This window comes from Malania oleifera, chromosome 8, assembly GCF_029873635.1.
Source record: "Malania oleifera isolate guangnan ecotype guangnan chromosome 8, ASM2987363v1, whole genome shotgun sequence".
Taxonomy (NCBI): Eukaryota; Viridiplantae; Streptophyta; class Magnoliopsida; order Santalales; family Ximeniaceae; genus Malania; species Malania oleifera.
In genome coordinates this window covers 616,658-635,585 of record NC_080424.1, presented here as the reverse complement: position 1 = coordinate 635,585, position 18,928 = coordinate 616,658, and the positions used below count along the sequence as shown (strand labels likewise).

The following is an 18,928-nucleotide window of genomic DNA, read 5'->3' as shown; positions in this document are numbered from 1 at the left end:
AAGAGTGAACTCACCAACCTCTCTTTCATTGAGACTTCTAAAAAAATGAAAATCCCAAGAAAGAGAGCCACACTCAAAAGAATAAAAAGCTGAAATTGGTGCATTGTGAACAGTGGAAAGCCTAAATAGACAAGGCACCAACAGCTCCAATGAAGATTCACCAACCCAAATGTCCCCGAAATTGAATTTTATCCCCATTACCTGTTTTAAAACAAGTGAGAGGAAAGAAAATACTAGCAAACAGGAAAACAAACTTCCAAGGAGTCGCATGAGTGACATTACCACTCTCTTTGGAATCACATCTATTCTTATGTATTTCTTATTTACTCTTTAATACCATGTGCCATAGGGAATTAGATTCTAAGGGAAACCTCCATAACCATTTCTCTATTAAGGATATGCTTTAGAAACCACATTACAAGATCCAAACCGCCCTCTAACTGAGGCCTCTTAACAACATCCCAACTAACTAAATGGTCTCTCTTACTCTCACCAACACCTGACCACAAAAAATCTCTCATAATCTTCTCCAACTTCCCAACCACCCTAGAGGGAATTTTGATAAGGGACAGAAAATAAATAGGGATAGAGCTAAATAGGCACTAATGAGAGTGATTTTACCTCCAAGCAAAAGACAAGCCCTCTGCCACCCCTCTAACCTTTTCCCCAGCCTCTCAATCACTAGGTCCCAAAAACTTCCAATAAAGGGTTAACACCAAAAGGAAATCCAAAATAAGACAAAGGCCAAGCCAAAGACTCACAACCTGCTAAAGATCTAAAATCTCAAGCTCCATACTACTCAAATTAATACCAGCTACACCACTCAGACAAATTTATCTTCAGCCTTGAGATTTTCTAAAAAAATTTAAGCAAAGTAATAACCTTCCAGAATTTCACAGCATTATTCTCAAGGAAAAAGATAGTATCGTTAGCAAACTGAAGATAAGACACCTCCCCCCCCCCCCCCTCCCCTCACCACTAATAACCCCCAAGTCCTGGGCACGAGAAATCATCTTGCTAAGAACATCTACAACCAAAGTAAACAAGAAAGGGGATTAAGGGTTTCCTTGCGTTAACCCTCTTGAAACACCAAACCAATTCCTACAATTAACAATCACTGACATATTAATAGAGCTGAGACAATGTGTTATCCACTTGCACCAAAGATTGCCAAAACCATTTTTCTACATAACTTTCTCCAAGAAAATCCCAATTGACCATGTCATATGCTTTTTCAAAATCCAATTTAAAAACCAATACCTTTTTGTCTCTCCTCCTTACATCCTTTACCACCTTATTTGCTACCAAAAATGGATCTAAGATTTGTCTATCTTTAACAAAAAGGAAAATTGGGCCAAAGACACAGTATCCCCTAACACCTCTCTCAACCTCCTCAGAAAAACCTTAGAGAACACCTTATAAACACTAGTAACCAAACTAATAGGCTTAAAATCCTTCACCCTCCTGGACCTATTCTTTTTCGGGATAAAAGCAATGAAAGTAGATTTGATGCTCTTACACACAACTCCTCCCCTATTAAACTCCTCAAACAACCTCATAATGTCCTATTTCACCACTTCCTGTATACCTTGAAAGAAAGCCATTGTAAAGCCATCAAAACCTGGTGCTTTATCTCTATCCATATCAAAATGCTGCCCTCTAACTTCATCCAAATCAAAAGGTCTCCTTAACCACTTAGCTTCCTCAACCCCAATTGGCTCCAATTTAACCAATCCGCCATTAACCTATTCGTGCACTCATCAGTATACAAACCTTTAAAAAAAATCAATGATCCCTTCCCTAATTTGCTTATTATCTCCCACCACCCTCCCTACCTCTACCTCTAACTCCTTAATAAGACTTTTCCTCCTCCTCCCAACGGCCACCTTGTGAAAATACCTAGAATTACAATCCCCCTCTCTAGCCCAACTAAAACCCTCGACTTTTGCCGCCAACTTCTCTCTTCCCTCAATTAAAGCACTTCAAGAACATCATTACGGCAAACTCTTTTCTTCCTATCTTCCTCCCTCAAAAGGAAACACTCCTCCAATCTATCCAAATTATTATCTCCTTCAAAATATTGCTCTTTTATCTCCTTAATATCCCCAAGCACTTCTTTATTCCATCTCTTAAGCTTACATTTGAGAAAATTCAACTTCCTCATAAGTTTAAAACCCTCCCACCCCTGAACAGAACACTTTTTCCACCAAGTTTCAATATTATCACAAAAAAAGGTGAGAAAGTCACATAAAAGATGTCGCCACACAAAATAGAATTAGAATCCAAGAATATTAGGCAATGATTAGACGTAGGTTTAACTAGCATCACAATATTCGAATATAAATCTTCTCGAGCATCACAAAAAAGAAATATATTAATACAAAGCGATGCTCGTCTATCCTCACTAGTCATCTAGTTGAAACTACCATTATTCAAAGGGACATCTCTCAATCCACTATCCCTAATGAAAGAGTCAAAAGATCTTATACTACCCGTCACCCTTGATCCCCTTAACTTCTCCCTAGAAGTTCTGATAACATTGAAATCACCCCCTACCACTTGGCAAGGACTTTAAAGCCCATACAAGGTAGCCAGCTCTTCAAAAAATCCACTCCTCTAGGAGTGTGTTATAGGACCATAAACATAATTAAACCACCAATCCCTAACCCCCTTGATCTCAAGTAGTACAAACAAAGAGAAGGAACCTAAAACAAAATCCTTACAAGATATAACTCCAGTACTCCAAGCCACAATATGCGCCCCCCCCCCCCCCCCCCCCCCCCAAAAAAAAAAAAAAAAAGCCTTTGAGGAGGGAAAAGATGCCCAATCCTTAAAACTTGGATCCCAAATAATCCTAAAAACAAAGGAAACAACCTCACCTAGTTTAGAATCTTGTAAAAACAAGATATCAAAGTTCACTTTATTCACCAAGTCTCTAACAACTCTTCTCTTATCTAACACCCCCCCTACACCTCTTAACATTCCAAAATAAAATCTTCATTTTGTAACACTGTCAACCCCAAGCCTCTACCCCTTTTCTCATAGTTCACTGAGGTCGCTAACCTAACTAATTCTCTACTCAACTTATTTGCTTTTTCCCTCTCCCATATCCCCTCCTTCTTAAGCCTGACCAAATCCTCATAGGGAGTTGTCAAGGAAAAACCCAAATTATCAAGACGTTCTTGGGCAACTTGGTTTTCTTTCTCATCCCCCAATAGATCAACAATATTTTGGTTTCCCTCAGATTCTAACTCCTTATGGCACTTCAGAACATCAGAGCTAATATAGGAAAAATTAGAATGGTTACCTACAATAGTTGCAATGCTCCCCATGCTCGCTTCGAATCGTTGCTCTCCAAATCTTTATTTGAAGGAGTGACATTTAAAAGGGGTATAGAAGGTTTGGATTTTTTCAGGGAATGAAAATCTTTAGTAACTATGGATAGGCTGATTCCTTCTAATTCCTAGCAACATCCGAAAGTTTGATTCTCAAACCCAAACCCAGGATAGATCTACTAATGAAGGAGTCCTTCTAATTCCATGAGTCCATAACCTCTAATCCTTTTTCCTTGTCAGGAAAACCTTCCACTCCCATCTTCACCTTCACTTGTTCATACTTTCGACAGACTTTTCAAGACTATTGGCTGTTTACCTATTCTCTCAGGCACAGTCGAAAAGCCTCTTCCAGCTTGCTGTCAAGCACCTCTTTTGTTGCATTTCTAGTTCTCCCTCATCCCTCTTGTTCCCCTTTGTATTCTTCATCATTTTGTAATTCCTTCAAATTGAACTATTGATCTCCTTTCCTTCTCACTTTTTTAGGCCCAAAAAAAATGTTCATGTGAAAGGAGGGCTCCAGTCAACTTAAGTCTACAAAAGCTTGAATACCTCCCAACCATACAAAGTTGGGGTCTGTTAATATCCATATGACCTTAAAAGAACTCATATCTTCTATTCATATTTTTAGCACTCGGCAGTAAGTTGCCCCCCATTATTGGACCTAAATTTTGCTGGTTTAGGCCCACTGAAGTTATTCTCTATGGACCAATTAAAGTTAGGCCAGCCCTATTCCTATTTGTACATTTAATACCTTCATCCCTTCTAATGACACCAAACTTGCCCCGAAAGGATCTTCCCTTGTAATCATGCTCATTGCTTTGATGATAATTCCAGTGCTGAAAGAACCTTCCCCTGTAATTACGCCCATTATGTTGGCGAAGCCCAGAATTCCAGCATTGAAATCTCTCACCACTCCCCCTATTCTAGGTATGGTCAGTCCTTCCCAGAATAGATCCATTCCTTTCTTTCTTTCCTTTCCTTTCTTTCATTTTGCCTTGTTTTATTTTGTGATCTTAGGTTTTTTGCTTTCTTTCTTTTTCCTTCTTTCTTGAATGGTCTTTTGATGTTATTTGGTGGACTCCTCGTCCCCACATGTACACCATGTCTTCTTTCTATACAAAATAGCTTCTTTCATTATCAAAAATAAAACTATCCACACAAAGGAAATAACAACACATCAAAAATGTGAGCACACACACAGAGTGCCTTATGTGATCCACCACTTATTACTAGGTCATGCATTGTTGCAGTGTTGCACCCTATATGACACCAATTTTTGTTTCTACCGAAGTTTTTTTTTTCTTGATAAAATAGGAAATATTATAAGGCAAGAGAAGTGTACAAGAATTGTACGACAAGAAATCCTCAATAAAGAAAAAAACAAATTATTAAAATTAAAAAGCCCTCAAATCACATTGCACATCAGCCTATCACAATTCCCTGAACAAATCAAATGTCGTAAACCAAACTCCAAAGTAAAGCTTAAAAAAAATAAATAAATAAATAAAACCTACTCCACATCAAAGCGAAAGACTTAACAATAGCCACTATTACACTAAGGATTCTAAAGTTGAGTCATGAGCAAATACACCATATAATGGAAAAAGTAGAACAAGTCTATTTTTCATCCTCCAAAGTCTTTAAACTTATCAAGAAAAAACACTCCAGAGGAAGGACACACCCATTTTAATCCAAAAACCAAAAGGTCTGCTCTAAATGTGCACTCAGAAAGAACAATGCGAAAGTATATGCATTCGTTTCACTTTTGGAAACACAAAACACAAACACCTTGAAACAAAAGTTTTAACGGGTCTTCTAACCTAAAGTAAATTATTGATGTTTGTCCTGTTAAGTGCCTAGACCAAATAAAAGCCATGCTCTTGGAAGGAGTCCTAGCTTTCTAAATCCAAAAGTGAAAAGGAAATTGGCAACCAATAGAACCGCAAATAACGTTAGCAAAAAAAAATCTAAAAGAAAATGCTTAGTTTAGCTGTTGAAAAACCTAATTGAACATGAATCGGTTCAATCTCATGCATCTACACACAGCCAAAAGGTTTAAACTCCAAGTTCCTTTTATTTATATTTTATCAATCTTTCCAGCATCCATAAAGAGTAAAACATTCCCTGTTTAACAATTTGCAATCCAGAAGGTTTAGTCTACATATCTTAATCAATAATCAAATATGTAGACTCTAATTGAAGGCCAATACAACTTAGTAAAAAATGAGAGAGAGAGAGAATTTTATAATGTTATAGCTCTCCGTTTGTGGAAATACCCGATCCCTGATTTCAGGGATACCACTGCAGCAATTCTGATTTTATTGTTAGTTGACTACGTTACTTTAGGAATAAAGAGATTATGGAAAATTCCTGACATCTCTATTAGTTTGTTTCCTATTTTGTAGTTTCCTATAATTTCCTGATTTTGTGGTAATTAGTATCTTGTTACTAAATATAGTGAAAGGATTTTTTCTTCCTTCCATTATATACAGGTTGTACGTCTATCATTAAAAAAAAATAATAATAAGAGAATTATTTTCTTCTCTAAAACCAACATGGTATCAAAGCCACCTCTGAACCGTAGACAGATGACAAAATATGAGATGACAATGGCGCGGCAATGGAGGATCAGATGGCAATCTTCTGCCCATTACAGGGCACAACCTCAATGGATAGAATTATCTTCAGTGGTCACAATCAGTAATGATGTTCATTTGCAGAAAGGGAAGAGACGACTACCTCACCGGAGTAGCAGCCCCACCAAGCAAAGAAGATCCGAAGTACAGAACATGGAAGTCAAAGAACAACATGGCGATGTCATGGCTTATCAACTTAATGACAAACGAAAAAAGGAAGACCTTGGTGCAATCACTACTGGAAGACAGGTCACACCAAGGAGACCTGCTGGAAGATTCATGGAAAACCCGCCGATTGGAAGCCCTCACGTCCATTCAACAACAAAGAAAGTCGTGGACATCTGGCCTCCTATGACGAGAACCACACACAGCCAGAATAGAGTCTATTCAGCAAAGAACAAATGGAACTTTTTGCAAAAATTGATCAACCAGCAACAATCCTCCAATACCTTAGTCATTGGAACCGGATCCTTGGCTCATAAAGGTAATTTTTTAAATGCTCTCAGTGCAACAAGAGAGAAAATCAGCCCGTGGATTGTGGATTCAGGAGCCTCCAATCACATAACTGTAGATGCAAGGATTTTTAATACTTATAGTCCATGTCATGAAAATTTTTCTGTCAGAATTGCAGATGGGTCTCTCTCAAGAGTAACAGGAACAGGTTATGTGGTTATATCAAAGAACGTCACCCTAAACTCCATCTTCTTAGTCCCAAACTTAGATTGCAATTTACTTTCTATTAGCAACTCACTCAAGAGCTTAACTGTGTTATTAAATTCTTCCCTAATTCGTGTGAATTTCAGGGCTTGAATTCGGGGAAGACGATTGGCAATGCTAAGATGTGCTCAAGGCTCTATATCCTCAAGGTTGGTGATCTTCCGAAACAACAAACTCACAAGGAAGATTCGGACAAGGCAAACAATCAGTCTACCAAAATTTCTTTTTCTATTTCTCGTTTCAATAATGATAGTGCAGTTATGTTATGGCACTCTAGACTAGGTCATCCAAATTTCGTGTACCTTCAAAAACTTATTCCCTCATTATTCAGCAATAAACATCCAATAGATTTTTAGTGTGAAGTTTGTCAATTCGCTAAACATGCCCGTAACCCTTGTTCAATTCAACAATATAAAAAATCCCACCCATTCTCAATGATCCATAGTGATGTCTGGGGACCTTCACGTATCAAAAGTAATACTGGGACTCGCTAGTTTATTTTATTTGTAGATGATCACACTAGGATCACTTGGGGTGGTTCTCATGAAAGAAAAATCAGAGGTTGGGCAAATCTTCAAAAACTTCAACACTATGATTCAAACCCAATTCCATACCAAAATACAAATCTTTAGGATTGATAATTCTAGAATGAGATAGCTTCCTTTGGAAATAATTCTCATTAATTGTAACATAGGTACAGGTATGTATAAATAGATGTACAGCAGAAGAATAGAAGGAAAGAACCAAAGATGCTAACTTCTAAGGAAACAAAATATTATAGGATAATCACACATTTACAGCCAAGATTCTCCTAGAAAAATAGGAAAGTTGACTAAACGGATTTGAAACTTTCCAACACTCCCCCTCAAGCTAGCTTGAAGATATCTTCCATGGCCAGCTTGCTAATGAAGTTTTCAAATTGTTTCCTCAGCAGTCCCTTTGTCAGTATGTCTGCTACTTTCTCAATTGTTGAGACATATGGCAGACAGATTACTCCCTCATCTATTTTCTCTTTGACAAAATGCTTATCTACCTCCACATGTCTAGTTCTATCATGAAGAACTGGATTGTGAGCGATAGCTATTGCAGCTTTATTGTCATAATACAGTTTCATTGGTACTGAATTAGTAATCTTTAATTCTTCCAGCAACCTTTTGATCCATAGTGCTTCACAAATTCCATGAGCAACAACCCTAAATTCTGCCTCTGCACTACTCCTTGTCACCACATTTTATTTCTTGCTGCGCCATGTTACTAGGTTTCCTCCAACACAGCTGCAATAGCCAGAAGTTTATCTTCTATCAATGATACTTCCAACCCAATCTGCATCAGTGTATACTTCAACCTGTAAATTCCCATGTTCTATAAACCTTTACCTAGAGTCCCTTTTAGGTACCTTAGAATCATGTACACAGCATCAAAATGCTCAGGTCCTAGTGAGTGCATAAATTGACTTACCATGCTTGTTGCAAAGGCTATGTTAGGACGTGTATGAGAGAGATAAAGGAGTTTCCCTACCAATCTTTGGTATTGCTCTCTGTTGATCACTTCTTCAGCCTTAACTAGTTGGAGTTTTATGTTCGGCTCTATAGGTGTTTCTGCTGCTTTGCACCCTAGCAAACCTATTTCTCCAAGTAAATCAAGCACATACTTGCGTTGGGAAACAAAAATTCCTTTCTTTGAACTTGCAAGTTCCATACCAAGAAAATACTTCAAGTTGCCTAAGTCTTTGATCTCAAATTCCTGAGCAAGGATCTTCTTTAACCTCTCTAGCTCATTGCTATCATCACCTGTCAGAATTATATCATTTACATAGACAATAAGGATAGTCATTTCACCTTCACTCGTGTGTCTACAGAACATAGTATGATCGGCTTGACCTTGGCTATAGCCATGACTCTTTACTACCTTCCCAAAGCGTTCAAACCAAGCTTTAGGAGATTGTATGAGTCCATACAATGATTTCCTCAATTTGCACACCTTGCCTTTGCCACCTTTCCCTTCAAATCCTGGTGGTAGACCCATAAAGACTTCCTCCTCTATGTCTCCATTTAAGAAGGCATTCTTCACATCTAGTTGATATAAGAGCCAGTTAGAGTGAACTGCTATAGAGAGCAACACACAAATTGAGTTCATCTTGGCTATAGGAGCAAATGTTTCCTAGTAGTCAATTTCATATGCTTGAGTGAACCCCTTCGCCACAAGTCTTGCTTTGTACCTTTCTATACTCCATCAGCCTTGAATTTTACTATAAATACCCATTTATAGCCAACAATCTTCTTCCCCTCCGATAGGTCACCAATTTCCCAAGTATCGTTAGCAATTAGTGCATCCATCTCTTCTTGAACAGCCAATCTCCATTCCGGGTGATCTAGTGCTTTCTGAATGGTTTTTAAAATAAACAGATGAGAAACATTTGAAGTAAAGGCCTTATGAGAATCAGAGAGTCTATGATAGGATAGATGGTTGGAAATAGGATGTGTGATACAGGTTCTAACTCCTTTCCTAAGGGCAATGGGTAGGTCAAGATCAAAAGAACTATCAAAACAAGGACCAAGAGAAGAAAAAGTACCTGGAGTATGTGAAGGACGACATACTTGTGTAGGTGATGATGATTGGCCTTGCTCTGGATTTGAAGAAAGAGCTCTATTTTTCTGATGATTTCTTCTTCTAGTATAAACACGAAGCTCAGATGAGGGAATATTTGATAGTACTTCTCTCCCTGTTTTTGAATCAGGTATGCCTTGTATAGGTAGCCTAGAATTTCCATTATTTTTGCCAGTTAAAGTATCGGTTTCCTGACCCTTTAAAGAGTGGATGTCAATGTCAAGAAAAACATTTCGAAGAGGCTAGAGGCCTGCCATAACTCATCTTCAATTTCCTTTTTCTCCCCCTGAAGATAGTTATGGCCAAAAAAGGGCTGGTTTTCAATAAAAACAACATTCATACTGATATGAATTTTTCTGGTCAAAGGGTTAAAACATTTATACCCTTTTTTATTAGGAGCATATCCAAGGAAAACAAATTTTTCTGCCCTAGGAACAAGCTTGGATCGAAGATTGGTAGGTATATGAACAAAAACAGTGCATCCAAACACTTTTAGTGGTAGGTCTGATGTTATCCGACATGTAGGAAATAGTTTTTTTAGGCAATCTAAGGGAGTGATGTATTTTAGCACTCGAGTAGACATCCTATTAATGAGATAACAGGCAGTTAAAATAGCATCACCCCATAGATATTTAGGAACTTGCATTGAAAACATTAGGGCCCGTGAAACCTCTAACAAATGGCGATTTTTTCTCTTAGCAATGCCATTTTGTTGTGGGGTGTCACGACAAGTAGATTGATGTTGAATACCCTTTGTTGAAAGAAACGTTCCAAAACATTTGTTAAAATATTCAGTACCATTATCCGTTCTAAGGATACTGAATTTCGTTTGGAACTGGGTTTCAACCATATTATAAAAATCTTGAAAAAAAAAAAAATTTCAATCTCAGATTTGTCGTTCAATAAGTACACCCAACACAAACGTGTATGATCATCAATAAAAGTAACAGACCATGTCTTACCAGAAGTAGTAGTGATTTTTGAGGGACCCCAAACATCACTATGAATTAAATAAAAAGGTTTGGAAGAATGATAAGCTTTTGATTGATAGGTGCTTCGGTGACTTTTGGATATGTGGCAAACATCACAATGAAGATAATTGCAATCCAATTTTTTAAATAAGCTAGGAAAAAAATGTCTTAAATAGAGGAAACTAGGATGTCCTAGTCTAAGATGCCAAAGCATTATTTGTTCACGTACAGAATCAAAACTAGTACTACTACTCAAACCCTGAGCTTGTTTATTGTTGAATAAAGTCTCATCGAAGTAGTAAAGTCCATCAATCATCCTAGCACTGCAAAATCATCCTCCCCGAGAGTTGGTCCTAAAATTCACAATGGGAATCAAAGAAAATGACACAACAATTAGAATCCCATGAGAGTTTACTAACAAACAACAGGTTACAAGCAAGTTTAGGGACGTGAATGATAGATTTGAGTTATATTTTTTCAGAGATTTGGACAGAACCTGATCCAGCAATGGATGAAAAACTTCCATCTACAATTCTAATCTTTTTATTACCAGAACAAAGAGAATAAGATTGAAACAATTCTGAGGTACTGGTCATGTGATCAGATGCACCAGATTCAATAATCCATGGTGCAAGATTTAAGCAACAAGGGTAGGCACTAGAGTTATCACCTGTTTGGGCCAATGAATCAGTAGGAAGACCAGAGGCAGAAGTAGATTTCAGCAGTTGAAGAAGATGATCCACCTGCTCAGCACTTAGGAAATTAACTTCGTTGGCTTTAGGGACTGCATGATTGCTGCCAAAGGGTCCAGATTTGTTGCTCTTCTAGTTTGCTGGCTTTCCATGGAGTTTCCAGCAATTTTCTCGAGTGTGGCGTGGCTTATTGCAATAGTCACACCATACTTGAGGCTGATCCTCCAACCTCCTTTGATTAGAGTAAGGCCGCTGTGCAGAAATATTGGCAGTAGCCAAATCTGTGTTACTAGAAGCATGAGGAGCAGGGTTATTGGCAGCAAGTAGAGCAGAATTTTCCAGAGTCTCATCCTCCTTTTTCTTCATCATCACACTCCTTCGACAATTTTCTCGTCATACTTCAGAAAATACTTCCCTGAGTGGGGCTAGAGGCTGTCTCCCTAGGAATTATCCCCTTACTTCATCAAACTCATCATTAAGTCCAGCCAAGAATTTAAAAATTCTTGCATTCTCCACCATCTTCTTATTGTGATTGCAATCAGCAGGATTTTTCCATTCATAATCATTGAATAAATCCATATCTTGCCATAGGCCCTTAAGAACATTGAAATACCTTGTTACACTACCGTCTCCTTGATAAGTATTGCTGATCTTCTGCTGCAAATAATAAATCTGAGAGTAATTCCCAAGGTCAGAGCACATCTAACTCACATTGTCCTAGAGTTCCATTGCAATAGAATAGCACATGTAATTAGCACTAATCTTTTCATCCATAGCATTCACGAGCCATGCCATCACCATGGAATTTTCAGCATCCCATATAGCATAAGATGGGTCTATCTTATCGGGCTCCTTAGCTTCACCGGTCAAGTACCCTATCTTCCCTCTTCCACAAATATACATCCTGATAGATTGTGACCACCGCAGGAAGTTGGCCTCATTCAATCGTATATTGGTAATTTGGACAGAGTAAGTTTCAGAATGGGTAGGTTTGGTTTCAGGTTTGGTTTCGGGTTTGGCTTTGTTTGAAGTTTCAGCCATGGCTACAACAATAGAAGAGATTAGGGTAGAGTTGAACAAGGAAGAAAACCTTATAGAGATTAGGGTTAGATTGAAGCCGCCAAGGGAAACTAGGGTTTACACAAAGTCAAGAGCCTGACCTAGCTCTAATACCATCTAGAATGAGATAGCTTCTTGTGGAAATAATTCTCATTAATCATAACATCGGTACAAGTCTATATAAATAGATGTACAACAGAAGAATAGAAGGAAAGAACCAAAAAGGAAAGAACCAAAGATGCTAACTTCTAAGGAAACTAAATATTCTAGGATATTCACACATTTACAGTCGAGATTCTCTTGGAAAAATAGGAAAGTTGACTAAACAAATTTGAAACTTTCCAACAATAATGCAAAGGAATACTTCAAACACATTTTCGAAGATTACCTACAAAGTCAAGGTATTATACACCAAAGTTCATGTGTCGATACTCCTCAATAAAATGAAGTAGAGGAAAGGAAAAATAGACACATTCTAGATTTTGCTAGATCACTTATGTTTTCCACTCATGTCCCAAAACACTCCTAAGGGGAAGCCATACTCACAGCAACATCTCATAAACCGAATGCCTTCCCATGTCTTAAACTTCCAAACACCTTGTCAACTCCTTCTTCACTCTTATCCCAACACTCAAATTGTCTCAACAATACCACTCAAAGTATTTGGGTGCTCCGTGTTTGTCCATGTCCACCAACAACACAGAAGTAAACTCTACCCCAAAAGCACTCAAGTGTATATTCCTTGGTTACTCTCCAAACCAAAAAGGGCACAAATGATATTCCCCGGTTACAAAAAGACTATACACTTCCATGGATGTTTCTTTCCTTGAACATCAACCTTACTACCCCAAATTTAATATTCAGGGGGAGAATCTCATACAAGAATACCAGCTTTGGGATATTGATGCCACAACAAGCAACAACCACCCAAGTCCACAAGTCACCATTCCTCCTATCTCAACTATTCCTGCATGCAACCAATGGTGAGTTCATTGTATATTCTAGGAAGGAGAAGATTCAATAAGATTTAGAGCAACAAGCACCTCCCGAGCAAACTCAAGAATCTGACCTGAATGCAAGAACACATGAAACTTCACCAGGTAACACTAGCTATGAATTCATCACTAATGAGTCTACTGCTAATGACCTTGATTGTCCCATTGCTTTAAGGAAAGGTAGGAGGTCATGTACCAGCCATCCAATCTACAAGTTTGTCTCTTATAAAGGGTTGTCACCTAGCTTCCAAACATTTGTCGCAAATCAGAACAAAGTGCATGTTCCTAACTCCATTCAAGAAGCCATTTCAATTCTGAAATGGAAGATTGCAGTATGGGAAGAAATGCAGGCACTAAAGAAAAATGGAACTTGGGAGATTTCAAACCTATCGAGTGGGAAACATCCAATAGGATGTAAATGGATATTCACCGTCAAATACAAGGTTGATGGAAGTGTGGCTAGATTTAAAGCGCGACTGGTTACAAAAGGGTTCACTCAATCCTATGGCATCGACTACCAAGAGACGTTTGCTCCAATAGCAAAATTAAACACTATTCGGGTACTACTATCATTGGCTACCAATCCTGACTAGCCCCTTCACCAACTTGATGTTAAGAATGCCTTTCTCAATGGTGACCGTACAGAAGAAGTCTACATGGACATTCCTCCTGGCTTTGAAACACAGGAAACTATGAATAAGGTATGTAAGCTCAAGAAATCTCTTTATAAACTGAAGCAATCCCCGAGAACTTGGTTTGACAGGTTCAACAAAACAGTGAAGAAGTATGGGTATTCTTAGTGTCAAGCAAATCACACTTTGTTTATCAAACACTCAACCGAAGGAAAATTGGCAATTCTCATTGTGTATACAGACGACATCATGTTAATAGGTGATTATAAAGACGAACCGATCAAGCTCAAAACCTTACTTGCCAAAGAATTCGAAACCAAGGATCTTGGGAGCCTAAAATACTTCCTTGGAATGGAAGTAGCCCGGTCAAGAAAGGGAATTTCAGTGTCACAACAGAATTTTGTACTATATCTTCTTAAAGAGATAGGAATGCTTGGGTGCAAACCAGCTGAAACACCCATGGACTCAAGTACTAAGCTTGGAGCTAATAAGGACAACGTTCCAGTGGACAAACGCAGATATATCAAAGACTTGTTGGGAAGCTGATTTATCTCTCGCACACCAGACCTGATATTGGGTTCTCGGTTAGTGTATTCAATCAATTCATGAATGATCCAACTGAAGAACATATGGAAGCTGTCAACCAGATACTAAGGTACCTTAAAATGACACCAAGTAAAGGCTTGTACTTTAGGAAAAACATAAGGAAAGATATTGAAGTGTTCGTTGATGCTGACTGGGCCAGGATTAATAACTGATCAAAGGTCAACATCTGGTTATTGTACATATGTGTGGGGAAACCTAGTAACATGGCAAAGTAAGAAACAACTAGTAGTTTCTAGGAAAAGTGCAGAAGCGGAGTTCAGAGCTATGGCACTCGAAATTTGTGAGGGAATATGGCTAGAAAGAGTAATGAGGGAACTACGAATCATCACTTCTTAATCAATGACGGTATTTTGTGACAATTGGTCAACTATTAACATTGCAAAGAATCCAGTGCATCACGACAGGACAAAACATGTGGAGATAGATCACCACTTCATAAAGGAGAAGATAGAAATTGGGACAGTTAGTCTGCTATACACACCGAGAAGTCAGCAAATAGCCGATATCCTCACTAAAGCTCCACCAAGGATGAATTTTGAAGATTTGAGTACCGAGCTTGGCTTGATTAACATCTACGCCTAGCTTGAGGGGGAGGAGTGTGGAAATACCCGATCCCTGATTTTCAAGAATAGCGCTGCAGCAATTTTGATTTTATTATTAGTTGACTACATTAATTTAGGAATAAAGAGATTCTGGAAAATTCCAGATATCTCTATTAGTTTGTTTCCTATATTGTAGTTCCCTATATTTGGCTAATTTCCTGATTTTGTGGTCATTGGTATCCATTATGTACATGCCGTACATTTATCATTAAAAAATATAAGAGAATTATTTTCTTCTCTAAAATCAAAACAGTTTAATCGCTGAAAGAAACTGAGGACAAATTTTTTAAAATCTAAAATTGTCAATCCCATGCTTGCTTCATGTTAGCCAAACAGTGATTGGAACGGAGGATTCGAAAATTCAATTCCTTAGTCTTTTGCTGCATTTTTTATAACAACTGAACAAAGCATAGAATAGAATTTGATAATCACGCAGCAAAAAGAAACTAGAAAGTAATACATAAAAAAAATAACAAGGAATAATTGTTGAGTTAGGAAAGAACAAATCAAGGAAATTCATATTCTAACAGAGAAAAATTAGAATATATATATATGGAGAGAGAGAGAGAGAGAGAGAGAGAGAGAGAGAAGTACCTCTTAATCGAACGAACGAGATCAAGAGAAGCGGGGTTGCGCATTCTATCAAGAAAATCATAGAATGTAAGCGTCGAGTGTGATGAACTGCTCTCCATTTACCGCGTCCTCTAAAATCTTTCTCCTTTTGCCCTGTGAATTATACAAACTATTTATCCAACACCATCACCGCTGCCGCCGCCATCTCTCTCTCACTCTCTCTCTCTCTCTCTCTCTCTCTCGTTTTTTCAACTAGAGAGGGAGAGAGAGAGAGAGAGAGAGAGCGAGAGAGAACAGGAGGGAGGAATGGTAGGTTGAGCACGTGATCAGCCTGCAACGTCCCACCGGTCACGAACGAAGTTGCTTACTTGGTTTTCGCCGGCTGGCTAATTCATTTATTTATAATAATTTTAAATGATAATTATATTAATTTTATAATCTAAATTTTCTATTAACTAAAATAATATAATATTATTTATTAACTAACAATAATCATGTTATTAATGTATATTTATAAAATATGATTATCACATTAATTTGTGTTAAAATAGTATTAATAATTAAATTAAAAGTTTTAATTTATTTAATGTTAATTTAAGTTTTATAGATGGTTTTTTATTCATTTTAGAATTTAAATTATAATTTATTAATAGTTAATGGATTATAATGCATAGCAAAATAATACAACAATGACAACAACAAAAACAAAAACAAAAACAAATTTTAAGTCCCACTACGTGAACTCGGTTATATGAATCATTTTTCACGAATTTACGCAATCATAGACTATTTCTTTTGACAAATTTAAATATATTAAATTTTTATTCACTATCTTCTCTTAAGTTATTTTAGGTCAATCCCTACCCTTTCTAGTGCCCCCTATAGTAACTAACTCACTCTTTCTCACTAGCGCACTACATGGCCTACGTTACAAGTTTCCATATCATCTAAGTCATTTCTCTCTTATCTTATCTTCTATAAGAGCTATACTTAACTTACCGCGAATATGTTCATTCATTAATTTTTCTTTCATTGTTATACCACTCATCCATCTAATCATTCTCATTTCGGCAACTTTTACTTTTTAGATATTATGTTTCTTCATCGCCCAACATTCCGATCCATGTAGCAAAACTAGTCTTATACGTGTCCTATAAAAAATTGACCCGAGATAGGTGTATTAAATAAATAAGAAAAGAGAAGGAAAATTAAAAAGGGTAAAAAATCAATAGGGCTCGTCGATGAGGCTTCTTTTCTGGTCAACAAGGTCTCGTGTACAACTTGGCAACGAGGTTCAGTAGTTCGTCGACGAGGAGATGCCGAGAGATTTTGGGAAATTCTGAAATCTCAGGCTTGTCGACGAGGCCACCTTGTCGTCAATAAACTTCCTTCTGCGGTCCACCAAAGAGGACGCTGTCTCATTGACGAGTCTAGCTGGGTCAACTTGTTTATAAATATCTTTAACTTTGTTTAATGAAAAAGAAAACTCAAAACCTCTATCTATCTCTCTAGAACTCAAATATATATCTCTCTCTCTAGGGATTCAGGCTATCTGTTAACCAAATCAACGATTCGACATTACCACCTGGATCAGGAGGAGAATCTCTACGTTTATAGTGGATCGAAAATTTGTTTCAAGGATTTTCAGGTTTAAACTCAAAAATCGAGGTAAGGGTCTAATTTTGTTTTCGTTTCGTTAGATAGATAGAGAATAGTATTGTAAAGAAGTATTGCTCTTCGTTGTTTAGGTTTTGGTACCTCAGTTCATAGTTTTGGAGTCGTAGAGTTCGTGTTTTGGTTTTCGGATTAAAGTAAGAGGATTCTGTTTATATTAGATATTTTTGAAATCGGAATCAATAAACATGTAGTTTACGATTGTATGTATGATTTGACTACTTACTTGGGAAAATCTACCAGGTGAAAATATAGAATTTTCGGGTTACTGTTTTAGAAAAAATTGGGGGGTTCGGGTATCATCTCTATTTTTGTTGGAAAATCGTATGTTGTATAAAACTGTGATATTGAGAAGATTGTACCTGTATTTTTATTAAACTGTATTTTCGAAATGAAAATGATATGATTTGTTAGATACCAAATAAGTTTGGAATGAACTGTTGTATGCAAATGTTTCAGGTTTTGTAAAACAGTTGTGACGACTAATTACCGTAAGCTGAGGGGTATAGGAACATGAGTTCCAAAATTGTTCTAGGTTTGTGAAATTTGCCATGTCTCGGCTAATTACCGTGGGAAAAGGCCATGTCTCGACTAAATACCGTGGGCGAGAGTGTCTGACTCTATATCCGAGGGTTTGAAATATCACCGGTTTGTTCCGGTTGGTCACTGATGGGTGTGACACCATATTAGCAACGATATCTCTGTGGGGCTTTGGCTAATGCTAGGTTATCATATGTACTGGAACTGGATTGTGAAAATATTGGAACTGTATTGTGTTATGTTTTATGTCGAAATAACACTTGCATGCCATAAACTGATATAACTTGTTTTCTTCCTTACTGAGAGGTATCTCACCCCGATTATACAAATGTTTTTCAGGTCCTTCGAGTAGCCGAAACTAGCATCCTAACGTTCGAGAGCGTAGTTGTCGGTTAGCTGCAAATAGTACTTGAGTAAGTACTGATTTTTATAACCGAATGGTCATTGTTGGGTTTTGTAAACACCCGGGGTATGTACTTTATTTTGGAGCGTAGACTCTAGTTATGTATAGACTCCGGTATGGCACGTTGTATGTATTAGAAATAACATTTCCGCTACGTACTTGATGTGTATGTATGTGTATGTGATTGTGTATAGGGTACGTGTACCCCACGGGGATGGACCCTCATTCGGTGTAGTATCATGTATGTTTTAATTGATACAGAGGCAGGTTAAGTTACTAAATTCACACCTGGGGCCCACTTCCGGGTTGGGGGCGTGACATCTATGCATTACATTATCTTCAATTTCTCCTTCAACTTGCATAATAGATCCAATGTATCAAAATTTACAAGTGTTATTTATTTTTTTATCATCAAGTTGAACTTTGTCTCCAATATTCCTTCTACTATTACTAAAAATACATTTCATATATTCTATCTTATTTCTACTAATCCTAAAGCCTCTAGATTCCATCTCTTATAACAGTGAGCTTTTGAGGACTCTGATATAACGGTGAACTTTTTAAAGCTCTGATAGTAACAAGCTGCGGTTTCAAATATCATATATACAATTTATGATAAAACGAATTAACTTGTTTCAAATTCACAAATCACCTATACAGTTCCAGTATTTTCACAAACTCATTCAATTGTACTATGGTATAAACCAGCACACATCCTCTAAGTTTAACCCTTTTCACATATAAAGCTTGGTATATAACCGACACCTGTTTTCCACATTTTCATATAGAAAAATGGAACTCCAGTTCTCATAGTTCATATACGTATTTAAACAAATTTACATATTCCATTTTATATCATATGTCACAACCGTTTAGTCAAAAATTC

General features: G+C 37.4%; 1 protein-coding gene across 4 annotated transcripts in view; it reads right to left on the bottom strand.

The window, feature by feature from the left end:
• LOC131161949 (vacuolar protein sorting-associated protein 9A-like) overlaps positions 1-15,719 on the bottom strand; it is a 52,143-nt gene extending 36,424 nt beyond the window's left edge. The window contains exon 1 of one of the 4 annotated variants that reach the window (XM_058117999.1): positions 15,447-15,719. In XM_058117999.1, coding sequence (XP_057973982.1) covers positions 15,447-15,544 — 98 coding nt within the window. In that variant the 5' untranslated portion in view covers positions 15,545-15,719. The remainder of the gene's footprint in view (positions 1-15,446) is intronic. The other 3 variants (XM_058118001.1, XM_058117998.1, XM_058118000.1) reach the window with 3 other exon arrangements.
• Positions 15,720-18,928: the final 3,209 nt, after the last annotated feature.